Raw genomic sequence first — 13,264 nt, 5'->3', positions numbered from 1 at the left:
CCATAACCAGAGAAGCATCAGCACTCACACCTGGTAGTGTTACAGTGTGATGAGGTGCTGAAATGCCGGTGCCTCTTGGGTTTTGTCCTGAATTAGTTATATCCTGTGGTTTGGGTTCTTGCTGTGAAACTAAGTAGAGCTTGCTTCACATTTCAGCGAAGAGAGCAAATCAGAATCAAAGTGAGTGGAAGTGAGGTGGATTTGGCTTGTGGAGAATATATATTTTATTTGGGGATACAAATGAAGATAAAAGACATTCTCTCTGTCGTGTGAGGCCCAAAGGTGCTTTTGAATTTTTTTGTAAGGTGCTTCTGAATTTTAAATATTAAATGGTTTAAGATATTGAAATGCATTTGAATATTAATGACCCTATAATGTGATACAGCCACAAATAAAATGATCATTAGCACTAGAGATGCCATGATATCACCTTTTATCCTGATATTGAAAACTTGAGTATCATCTGATACTTTCTACTAAGATAAGATAAAATTAGCAATCTTTAACTAAAGTGCTCAAGATGTCCATCTGAAATTACCATATGGGTGATGTGACAAAAAAAATATATCAAAATAATTGAAAGCATTGCTACTAAACACAATATATATATATATATATATATATATATATAATCACAATATATAGGTTTGCTAACAAACGGGCAGCAAAACAGTAAAACTGCGGTTCAATGATATTTTTATTTAATATCCACAGAGATAAACATTTTCTTCCGTTATTTATTACTGAGAACTGTTCTGGCAAATCCAGCATGGTGATATTATCTGTTTAATGTTTAATAATGAATGGCATTAGCCTAGTTTGAGAGCTAGCTACCTAGTTAGGTTGTTGCACGCAACAAGTCATTCCAAGCAAGTTTATCTTGCATTTTCATCAGGCTTAACACAATTGTTTGATTTGAATCTCTTAATGGACATTAACATTAATGTTTCCCCAGCCAGTGGCGAATCATTTTATACATCGGGAAGGATTGGGCCAGCTGTAATTACAAAACCGTTCACCTAAAAAAGGGACATGAGACAGTGGGACAGTGGATAATCAGTATATTTATGTTTATTTTCTTTCCCATGGTGGTGTAGAATGAGTATTTATAGTGAACAAACATTTTGCTATGCAGCTATAGGTCACACAAGTATTACATCTTTGTAGATTATGATTTCAAATAAATTGCTCCGAGTGTAGAAAGTTTTTTGTGATTTCAACGAATTTCTATGGATTTTACGCTTCATTCACACCTAAAAACACAGAGAAGAAGTTTAAAACAAGGGCATACTAACGTGCATGCTTGACTCTAATGCGCCTTTGACGTGGCCAGTGACTGAACACTTGTTAAAACGTCATTTTAAATCCTGACCTTTATTTTTGCATTTGATTATATAAATATTACGAAATTCTGAAGAGTATTTGAGCAGTGGAGCTGGTTGTGACGGATACAGCATGGTTCACAGAGGAATAGCATTGGCTACATGGGTGTGTGTGTCTGAAAGAAAACTATCTAAAGCTGCAGCTGACAACTGTAAGCTCATAGGTGAAAGGGAATGAGGGGCATTAGCATTTGAGTGCATTCCTCAGACTGAGTGAATAGTGGTGTGTAATGGTATGACTGGTTGCTGTACCCCTTGTAACCTACAAGCAACTGCAAACCCAATCTCCCTAAGGGCAAGAAAAAGCTTGTAGGTTAATCTCTTTTCACCAACAAACAGATATTGGTTGAATTCACACATGTGTTTAGTTCATCTAACAGGCTGTAATAAGTAAAAACCCTGTTAGGTCTTTGTTTTCTGTTGTTAGCATGAGCTAGCAGTCTGTGTTGTGTTGACGGTATTTTTTTTTCTCCCTCCCTCTGTTCGTGTTTGTTGAATGATGACACACTCGGGTTCTGTTCATGTCCCTAAATGGTGTCCCACATGGTGCTAACACTTTGGGCTTGCCAGAACAAATAAAGATGAAATATATGGGGAGGGGAAAAAACAAGCAGTGAATCATCAGGAGATGAGATGATCACACTGATCTCACCAGCGTGAGACGGTCTTGGAGCGACTTCTCACATCCACACACTCCTCTGTTTATTCTACTATTTAAGACTGGACAAGTTGTTATTTTTTAAATGATTTTTTTTTCACTTGTTTGCCCTGATTTATACTGTTATACATACATCTTTGTACTTAAAATTCTGGCAGTGTTTTAAAATTAAAATTCTCAAGCCAAAGAAAGAAGACAAAGCAGAAGAAGAGTATTGATTGTGTCTGGGGCTGAGGTCAGTTCAGGTTCATTGCTGCTCTGGAGTTTGGTGTGTGTATATTAAATAACACAGTATTAGAAAATTTGAGGGCACTTTAATGATGTGCAATACTAGGGCTGTCAGAATGTAGTATGTTGTAGTATATTGTACTATTAAAAATCTCATAATATGAACATGTAACAGAAGTTAAAACAAAATGTTCTAGAAACGTGCTATTCATGATATGCAGAGAAAATCATACTTTGACGTGATTTCTCACAGTAAGTCATGTCGTCATCACTTGTTCCTGGTTCTATAGCTGGGATGATTAGAATTGCGTGTGTGTGTGTGTGTGTGTCTGTCTATCTGTGTGTGTGTCTGTGTGTGTGCACAGCTGAGTGGGTGACAGAGTCTGTCTCTAGTGTTGAAAGTGTCTGGGTCAATGCGACACTAGAGACAGACTCTGTCTCTCTGTCTTACCCCCCCTTCTATCTCTCTGTCTCCAGCTCTGACTCAGCCCTTTCTTGCTCTTCCTCTCTCTTGCTCTTCCTCTCTCTTGCTCTTTCTCTCTCCCATCAAATCTCTACTGACTTTCTTCCCTCTCACCTGTAACACTGCTGTCTGTCTGGTCCTCCCCCCCACCCCACCTCCCCTCTCTCTGTATGTGTGTGTGTAGTGTGTGGTTGAGCATGTTCAGTGACTCAGCATCTCAGTGTGTTGGTAAAGTGTCAAAAGCATAATCCGAGTCCACCTGGACTGGTACAGAAAAAATGTTATGGTATATAATGAAGTAGATATAAATATAAAAATCCCTAAATGACACTGCTAAATTAGTGCTCGTCCTTTGGTGCACTAGTAGTCCTCAGCTCATCAAGGGTGCATGGGTTTAAAAACTGAGAATTTAGGACACAGTGCCGCCACAAACTCGACGCATCATTACTCACTCAACTGCTTGTGCAGACGCGTGAATACAGTAAAAATTTGTCATTGTCCACTCACACGAATGAACTTCGTCGACCCATTTGCTCAACAGAAATTGCACAAAATCACCAAATCTTCTAATTGTACACATTTCAATCATGTGTAGACAGTTATAGATTACATTAAAGGCAGTATAATCTTATGTGGTTTAATTAGTTATGTCTTGTTTTTGTTCTACTTCAGTCATAATACTAACGCTGCTTAAAAACAAGTTAACATAATGAAAGACAGTTTAACACACATTTAAATATATTTTTGTCCATTACTATTGGTTTTACTGTTGTTGCATTGCTTATACTGTTCTCTACTCTCGGCAAACAAGTACACTGTGATGGGTCCTGGATAATATTGGTGTTGGGTAACAAAACGTTCATGAAACATTGAAGAACCCTCTTTTATTAAAAGTGCATGTATTAACTAGGAAAGTGTGAGGTACAAACTCCAAGTTACTGGTAAATTTGTTTTCTTCTTAATACCTTGAATTAGATATTAAAGCATTCACAATTTCGCTAACTGCCTTGGTACCTGTTACTAAGGGTTCTTTAAGAGTTAAGGGTTCTGAGACTTCTAAGTTTAAAGTCTTAACTTCCAAGAGTCTATGTATTAACTGGGAAGTTGTGTGGTACAAACTCCACATCATTGCTAATTATTTTGTTTGTTAATACACAAAACCTGCCAGACATTTAAAATGTAGCTAAAGGTTCTTGTTACTTGGTACACTCTTAAAGAAGTGGTTCTTAAAGGGTTCTTGAAGGGGTCATTGGATAATTACAGGTTCTTAGCCTCTTGAAATGGCTATACTTGGAACTCTTTCTGATATGAAAACAGTCTGTTGGGTTCCTATAAGGGGACAGTCGAAGAACCCTTAAGAATATAGGGTGTCTTATTTCTCCTGGGGTTCAGAAGGTTGCTGATGAGCATCCTGTATGCCCAAGAGCATTTTCTCAAGCGCATCTACTTACCCAGCACCAATCTTATCTAGGACTAAGTGCATACATGTACAAATGAGTACTGCAAGTCAAAACAAGAAAATATTCTAGCAAGCATAATTTTTTTTTTTTTAAACAAGATGTAGCATAGCTAATTAGTCATGTACTTTATTCTTTCTACTTCCTGATGCTAATTGACACTGGTTGTTAACAGACTGCATGATTTTTAGTGGTTAGCTACTCAGCCTGTGGCGTCAATAATAATGTTCTGAAAAAAGAACAGAGATCAGACAGGTCTACACAAGGCAGTGCTGAGCATGAACTTCTGCAGATTCTTTCAGGTTGCGAGAACTAAAAAAAAAAAAAAAACTTCCCTCAGATCTCACTGGAGCCCTAAGCGTCTGGCCAGCTTTGGCCCCGTTTGACTCGAGTACAGCGTCTCTTTCTTTCTCCAGAGCGACAGAGCGCATGTTCTTTACTGAACTGTCTGGGTTTGATCTCGCCTCTCATCTAGTCTCGCCCCTACCCCCAACCCCCCAGTGGACTGACTGACTGCAAGACACTGATATCAGATCCAGGATAAGGAGGTGCGGAGGAACAGAGCTGACTGACCTGATCTGACTGAGGGTGGGCTGGAAAAAGAAACGAAAGAAGACAATAGACAGGAAGATAGAAAATAGGCAGAGAGAAAAAGCAGAGAAGGAGATGATACAAGGTGAAAGAGATTAGAAAAATGGCGAGGGAGATAAAATTGAGGAAGGAGATGAAGAAAATGGGAGGGAAGAACACACTGAGAAAGAGGAAGTGAATTAGAGAGATTGATGAGAGAAGTAAAAGAGGGTGAGAAATCGAAGAACTCATCTTTGACATCTGCTCTTTCTTCTTTAGACTGCTAACTTTGACATGCTATTACAAAAAAAATAACCTATTTGTCCCAAATCTTTTATGACTCTAATACCAGGTGAGTTTTATTCGTCCCACCAATTAGGTTTATTCACTTTTTTTTGCATTCAAAATGCTATGTCCAGCTGAGATTTCTGTTCCTGGCTGGAAGCAGGAGGTTTACTGTGATTTCACAAGGTGCCATGTGTCAGTAATGTCAGTTCTGTCTGTGCCAGGGTTTGGGTAAATAATGCCTGTAATGGTTTTAATTAGACCAAATAAGCAGCCACCTGCAAAGGCATGGCACATTTTATCGCCTGAATAAAGAGAGACGGAAAGAAAAGCTTTAATTACAGCTGAGCCGTGAAAGCTGGATGGGAGGTGAGCCAATTCAAACTACGCTTGAACTGATGACTATCACCGAAGCAAGAACTTCAGCTGTGATTTTTTTTTTTTTTTTTTTTTGGTGCTTGTTAGTTCAGGTTTGCTTAGTCGAGAACAATATTTCTATATATGGGATTATTGCTAACCCTTTAGTGAGGGAAATAAAAGGAATAATGAGCAGACCATTCAATTTTAAAATAAAGCAGCGCTATAAATTGAAAGGTTGTACCTGATAGAGTTTGGTGTTGGGTGGCTGAGGGTTTGTTTATGTATTTCTGCCTCACCTCCACTTAGCTGACTGTTTTTCTCTTAGCTGAAAATATCAGCTGAACCTCCTGGGATGTGTGCTGCGAATATGTCCGGGTGTTTGGTATTAAAAAAAATGATTTATTCAATGCTTGAGGTGATTCTGCAGTATTTTTGTTTAGAAAAATTACTCACCTTGTTTACTTCTGCTCTACACTTACTATGTAGATGTGGATTTAACTTGAAAAACCCTTTAAAGGAGCATCCCAGAATAAGGGCAATTTCACATATGCAGAATTTAGTCTGTCTCCATCAAACCCTGGTGCGTTTACCTTCTCAGCGAGGTTCGTTTATGCAGGTGAGAGCACAGCAGTCTCACTCAGGTGCAGACAAGAATGAGTGACAGAGGTGGTCTCGGTCTGCTTCCAGCTCTAGTGTGGTTTCGTTGCAGTAAGAAAGCAGTTCGACTCAATTGACCCAACTCCAGGAAGCGAACCAGACATGCTGTATTACGGGCTGCAGGCAGCATTTTTTTTTTTTTGTAGATGCAAGCTGCTAAATTGATCCACGAGGAGCAACCTGAGCTAATGGACAGAGCTGTAGCGCTATAGAAACGCAACATTCTGGATATTTGTGTCAGAGATGGAAAAAAAATGCTGGATGCAATAAAACTAGTCATTTTTATAAATATATATTGAATCATTTATTTAGTGCTCAGAGTTCTCTGTCTTTGAGGGATTTTTTTTTCCTAAAAAATGTCCTTGCCAAAGTTTAATTTACCTTTTTTCATATGCCCTATATTTTTTCAGTCCTGCATGCCCTGTGGAAAAATTTTAATATTTTTGCTTGTTGGTTTGAATTATGAATTATTTGCAGGCTGCCACCAATCCAAATAGCAAACAAGCCAAAAGTATCCATTTTGATTTGATTTTGACTCAGCAAACAGACTAATAGCTGTAAAATTGCCCTTAAACTCACCCCCTAAGCTGTTGTTGTGCTTGAAATTACTGGCATTGAAGGTTACATGAAGCACTTGATGCTTGCGGGATGAATCTATGGACGTTGTAATGGTAATATCCTGCATTTTTAGTAAACCACAGTTGACATATCACATTTACTGTGTTTACAGTTAGTCAGGATGGGGAAAGGAGTGGTCCACCCTGGCGACATACATACTGTTTCAATGGCTACATTGTTATCTGTCTTGCTAATATGAAGGCCATGTGGTATCATACGCATGTCTCACTTACGTGACAAGTTGAAATAAATTGTAAAATCATCAATCAAAACAAGTTGGAAAACTGTTCAGTAAAAGTAGAGAGTGTTTTCTTGGTATTTAATAGCTATCTAGCATTGCAACATAGGGTTATCATTGGAGTATGTTAGCTAAACAGGAATAACAAGCTAGCTAGTAACACCCTAAAATACACTAGCTGGCTAGATGAGCATAAATAGCTAGTGTGTCATGGTTAGCTCTCACTCTGTAAAATTAAGATTGACATCAAAGGTACTATAAATCTGAAATCTGTTAAAAAACATTACTTACATGAGGATTTAGAGGGTTATGTGTGATTATTTTTTTAATAATTAAAAAACGAAAGCTGTTTACTAAAGCTTGCTAACTAGTATATTCTTTCTAGCTAGTGCTGCAACATAGGGCTACAAGTGGAGTGTGTTTAGCTAAACATAAATAGCTCCAATAACATGGCTAAATAGCTAGCAAGCGTCATAATAAGCTACCGTTAAAATAAGTTATTATTTTGAGGGGCTATCCTAGCAGTAGCTAAACATCAAGCTAGATGTCTGTCAGCACACTGGAAATAAATGAGATGTATCATACACATGGGGAAGTGCTGCGCTAGTTCAGAGCCAATGCAGAATGTTTATATCTACTTTTTTTTTTTTAATAGTTGAAGCAGTTGAGAGATTTTAAGAGCAGGTTCAGAGTGTGAAGGAATAATGGAATAACAAAGTGTGCAGATATTGAGATAAGAATTAAAGGGCGATGTAATGTGCCATCGTAGGTCAGTGTGTACAGGGAAATTCAGGTCACTCAATATACTGCCTGCCGTTTTCCTCTACCAGTTCTTGGGATAATTGAGTGAAATCCCCAGCTGTATTCATTCTCCTAATTGAAAGCAGAAAATGCCCCCCTTTCCTCACGTAGTTCTATTTCCGTGAATTCCCTCTTTGCTCTCGGTCTGCCCCACTGCCCCTTCATTCACCTCGCTTACCCCCACAGTTTGCCCCTGCTCCTGCTGCTAACGGCCACTGATTGTGAGCGTGTGTGTCTGTGTGTCTGCCTCAGTCTGAGTGTATTTGTGGCCTGATTAAATGAGCAGCATGTGGTCTCTGGGCATCCACCACGCCGCCAGGCTAACACTAACAGGACGCACTTAATTTTTTATGTCTGGGAGCATCCAGGCAGCCACAAAAGCTCTCTCTCACACACACACATCCACACACATAAGCTAGATAAGTGATTTGTGTGGAATAAACAGGTCACGAGGGAGCTCTTAGCTGCTAGCATTTTATCATGGTGCAAGAACAACGATGATGATAGTAGATTTTGAGTGGGCTTTTATAAACTCAGTTGTGTGTTGACGCGTGTGTGTGTTTGTGTGTGTGTGTGCGTGCGTGTGTACGGGCTAAATGACTGAAATGAAGTCGGAAGGCATGTGTGTGAGTGGGCTGAATTTAGGGATCCTGGCTCTGAAACACGCTTGAATTCTGCACTCATCCGTCCTGCTGTGCGTCTATCCCTCTCTCCTCCTCCTCCACCTCCTCCTCTTCCTCTCACGTCTGGCTTCTCCACTCTATCTGCCAGGCAGCCTCCCCTCCTCTGTCTATCTGTCTCTCTCTCTCTCTCTCTCTCTCTCTCTCTCTCTCTGTCTCTCTTTTCTCTCTCTCTCTCACTCTGTGCTAGCCAATAGGAGTGCTCCAGTCTTCCCACTGCTTGCCACTCAGTGCCTTGTTGCCAGGACGACAGAAAGGCATGAGACCCACTTTAGTTCAGGATTTTAAACTTGCCGTTGATTCTGTGCCTAGCCGGAAAAGAGCTTGTGTCCCGCAGAGCTCGAAACCTCATACTCTCATCCGTTTCCTCATTCATGTTAAGGGTGTGGTTTATAATGTTTAAAAGTGTCTCAAATACTGTAATAATTATCCTGGTTCAAACACCCCTCATGTTATTCTCGGTATTGCTATACAATGGCTTACTTTAGTTTCATAATAGGCTTTAGTTGGCATTTTTTTCTGGTCCAGAAATTACATCCACCCTTTCACTGGACCATCCCTTTTCTACAGTATATTTTGACACAGACTGTGAGGTCAGTGAAGGAAAATAAAGCTTGTTAATGTTTGCTTAGCAATTGCAGTATACCAAAATTACATACAGCACAAAACTGCTATAAATCTGGACCACTTCAGAAGATCAAGCCATTTGTACCACTTCCTGTTGGGTTTTTTGCACATCAGATATCGGGAATGCTCAAGTCTCGGGTTTATCATGCAGAACTGCTGTAGTTCTGCATCGTACTGAGAAGACTAAGATGAGTTTGTACTCTTCTTAGCCACAGTATTTTCTGGATGCAATCAACCGAAAGCTCAAATAATTAAAGCTATGATAATTTGCAACTCAAATGATAGAAAAGGAAATGCAACATACGGTAAAAACAATGCATTCTGTATTTACTAATTAAACAAAAGCTACACTGCATCTAATAATTGCATTATAATCCCACCAATAGTACAATAAAGATATTTATGTAGACACCTCGACATAACACCTCAATGTGAATTTAATTTGGGCTCGAGTGAGGATGCTTGTCATGTTTACTTTACATAGTCAGTAATCTGGTTACTTTATGTACATTTTGATTACTTATTGATATCTTGGCATACATTCTCTGTGTTCGCTAACTAGAATGCTGCCAGCAAAAATAGCTTTTAAGTTGCATGAGCATCCCACTAGTGTTTAAAAACAGTATGACGCAGGTTTTCTTGGCTTTATTGAGGGAATTCGGAGTAGAGCACATTTCGCTGAGACTGACATAATTTAAAATTTGTTGAAAACGCAAGCAAGATGATTGAAAACTCGGCTAACATGCCGTACTAAGACGTACCTGTTCCACCCTGACAGGGCTCACATATATCTGATAGGTGTAGTAAATGGACACTCCTTACATGCCCATAAATACACTCTGGATTCTGGATTACATGTAACTTGCATGTAAATGAAGATTTTTAAGAGTTTAGAGTGTTTATAAACAATTTATTCGCAATCTGCACTTGAAATGAAGTCATTCAGCTGGATGAAAATCAGCTTGTAAACAGAACCAATGGAACGCTTTTCTCAGCTGTTGTCTTTTGCTCTGGTGTGCAGTTGTGGAGGAATCATGACCTCTTGCTCCACTAATCCCGTGTTCCCCCTCTCTTTTTGCCTGCCTACTTCCCTTTTCTGACACTCTCTTTATCCCTATCTCTCCTCCTCCTCTTCCACGCTCTGTTCTCTGGTGCTTGAATTGCATCTCCTTTTTTTCTGGCAAGCAGTAGGAGGGTGTCTTCGTCTGTCTGCATGTGTGGGGGGTGTTTTTTTTTTTCTTTCTTTTTTTCTTTTGCAACTACGCAGTTTTGTTACTCCAGCTCAGATGAATATGAGTTAGCAGTTTTAAAGAAACAGAAGGTGAAATCTGCTTATATGAAGCATAGTTTGTTTAAATTTATGATGTTTTTCTTTGCATTTGTTTCCAGGTCTGCGATGGTCGATGGCATCATGATCCTCCTGCTTGTGGCCTTGATGGTTTTACCAGCTGCCAGTGTGGAAGGTAAAAGTTGCACAGATTCTGTCTAGTCATAACCTCACATGCAGGAGGATAGCGAATCTCTGAAGGGCCATTTACAGACTTGTGTGTGTTTATGAGAGTGGGTGAGTGAGTGAGAGTTAGTTAGCATCCTCCTTGTTCAAGGACACTTTCTCTCTCTCTCTCACTCTCTCTCTCTCTCTCTCTCTCTCTCTCTCTCTCTCTCTGTCAACTTATTTGTGATAGCTTCACTGATTGCCTTTCAGAGCTAGAATGATGACTGAGTGTTTGAGACTTTCTCTCTCTCGCCTTCTACTTATAATGTATTAACCAATCCACAATGGAAATGATGTGCACAGCTTTGTGTAATGAATCCCAAACTCTGTGTCCTTCTTTTGACTTTTCTTCTTGTATTTCACTGCTGCTTTGCATAGCATACTTTAGTAACCTCTGAAGTAGTATTTGACATTGCCGGCTCTCTGCATCACTGTACTGCAGATAAAAGAGGGAGGAAGAATGATTCACTCACCTCTGTGTGCATATGTGTGTGTCCCGCGTAGATAAAGCGACGGTGAATGACTTTGAGTGTGTGTGCGAGGGGCAGTCATGCGGCAGCAACGGCCGCTGCTTTGGCCAGCAGTGCTTCTCTTCTGTCTCCATCCGGAATGGGACGACCCTGCGACAGAAGGGGTGCATTGTGGGTACGGAGGAAGAGGCGGTACAGTGCGGAAGCTCCCCACTGGATTCTGGCATCATGGTGCAGTGCTGCCAGGGTACACTGTGCAACAGCAACCTCACTGTGGAGTTGCCAAGCTCGGGTGAGTCTCCTGATTTTCATAAAGACATAAAGACACCGTGGTTATTAGGCACAATTACACCAAGGATCTGAAATGTTCAGAGGAACGGAAGCATTACAGGAACTCTCCTGAACTAGAATTACACAATTCCAGGACAAGTTCCCGGTTTGCATTCCCAGGACTATGAACAGGATATTGAAGTTGTGTTGTAATTTATCAATTACCTTTGAACACAAATAAAATGTCAAAATTAACGTGGCTTCCTAAACCAACTGAATGCATGAATCTACTTTTGCAGCTTGCTATGCACCAATTCAAAATACAAAAAAATCTAGATTAGTATAAATTAACCTAGACCTGCGTATATAGGCCAGGATAGACAGATCTGGATTAACTAATCTAGACCAACATACAACAAAGCGGGATAAAGTAATCTAGACCAGGATACCCAGACCAAATTAAACTAACCTAGAACCTCATACACAGACCAGGATAAAGAAACTTAGAGCAGAATACCTAGACCAGGAAAAACTAACCAAGACAAAAATACACAGGCTATTATAAACTAAACTAGATTAACATACACAGGCCAGGGTAAACAAATCTAGATCAGGATACTCAGACCTGGATAACCTAATTATCCAGTGTAGTCTGGTCATATACAGACCAAGATTAATCTATACCAGGATACCCATAACAGTGGAAACAAATCTTGACCAGCATGCACAGACCAGGATAAACTAAGATCAGGATACCTAGACTAGGCTAAACTAGACTACCTTAATTTAATTTAGGAGACCAGGACAAACTAATCAAAATCAGCATACATAGACCAGGATAAACTAATCTAGATCAGGATACCTAGAATAGGCCAAACTAGATTACCTTACAGAGACCAGGACAAACTAATTGAAATCAGCATATACATACCAGGATAAACTAATGTAGAGTAGTGTAGACCAGAGTAGACCAGAGTAAACTAATCTAAAACAGGTTACTAAGACTAAGCTAAACTAATCTAGACCAGCATATACACAGCAGGATAAATGGATCTAGATCAAGTTACTGAGACTAAGCTAAATGAATCTAGGCTAGCATATACTGCCCAGGATAAACTAATCTAGACTAGGATAACCAGACTGCTAAACTAAATTCGATCAGCATACACAGGCAGGATATGCAGGATATCAAGACTAGAATACTCACAATTATGTTTCTCATCCATTTGTTTCCTTTCCAGATAAGGACTCCACACAGCATGTATGTGTGTGTGAGGGAGCGGAGTGTTCGAGTGGGGGGCAGTGTGTAGGAGAGCAATGCTTCTCTTCCGTCACAGTCACCAACGGAAACCTGCAGCACCGTAAAGGCTGTTTCTCTGCCTCCCAGAGGGGCGGGGCTAACTGTGACACACCTAGCTCACCTGATAGCATCATTAAATGTTGCAAAGGCCACCTGTGTAATGCCAACATCACAGTGGAACCCCCAGCTAGAGGTGAGCAGGGTTAGCTTTACTACCTCAGTTCAGTTAAATATCAAGCATAACTGCAGTTACAATACTCGGAGGCGTGCTGTTATAGGAAAATAATCAACGATGCAGAGTTACTGTTACCACCTTGAAGTTGATTTTCCCATAACATCATGTCCCAAGTTGCTTTATTTGTCTTATACCATAGCAATTTGCCAACAATTCATTTTTTTTATAATTAAAGAATGACATTGTACATTTTATCTGTTTATAGTTGCATTTAATGTCATGGAACATCTGCGAAATAAATTACAGCTTTACCTCTGACTTTTATACTGGAGATTCCTTCCAAAAGTGCTACATAAATGTTCTCTTCACTTCACCATATCAACAATTACATGTTTTTTTAACTGTCAAGCTGTTATAGAAAATGAATAAGTGTCTTCTGACCAATCAGAATCGAGCATATAACAGTGCTGTGGTGTACTGTATTTAATTTAAATTCAGTTGTATTCTTTGCTAACCAGCACACCTGTTCT

General features: G+C 39.7%; 1 protein-coding gene across 5 annotated transcripts in view; it reads left to right on the top strand.

Moving 5' to 3' along the window:
* The window catches only part of LOC113525658 (activin receptor type-1), a 45,863-nt gene that overhangs the window by 16,967 nt on the left and 15,632 nt on the right, over positions 1-13,264 (top strand). For all 5 annotated transcript variants that reach the window (XM_026912229.3, XM_026912236.3, XM_053234229.1 and 2 more), the window contains exons 2-4: positions 10,414-10,487; positions 11,024-11,281; positions 12,501-12,752. In XM_026912229.3, coding sequence (XP_026768030.3) covers positions 10,421-10,487; positions 11,024-11,281; positions 12,501-12,752 — 577 coding nt within the window. In that variant the 5' untranslated portion in view covers positions 10,414-10,420. The remainder of the gene's footprint in view (positions 1-10,413; positions 10,488-11,023; positions 11,282-12,500; positions 12,753-13,264) is intronic.

Source organism: Pangasianodon hypophthalmus, chromosome 5 (assembly GCF_027358585.1).
Source record: "Pangasianodon hypophthalmus isolate fPanHyp1 chromosome 5, fPanHyp1.pri, whole genome shotgun sequence".
NCBI classification, from domain to species: domain Eukaryota; kingdom Metazoa; phylum Chordata; class Actinopteri; order Siluriformes; family Pangasiidae; genus Pangasianodon; species Pangasianodon hypophthalmus.
Note: the sequence above shows the minus strand (reverse complement) of the source record. Positions and strands in the feature narration are given on the sequence as shown.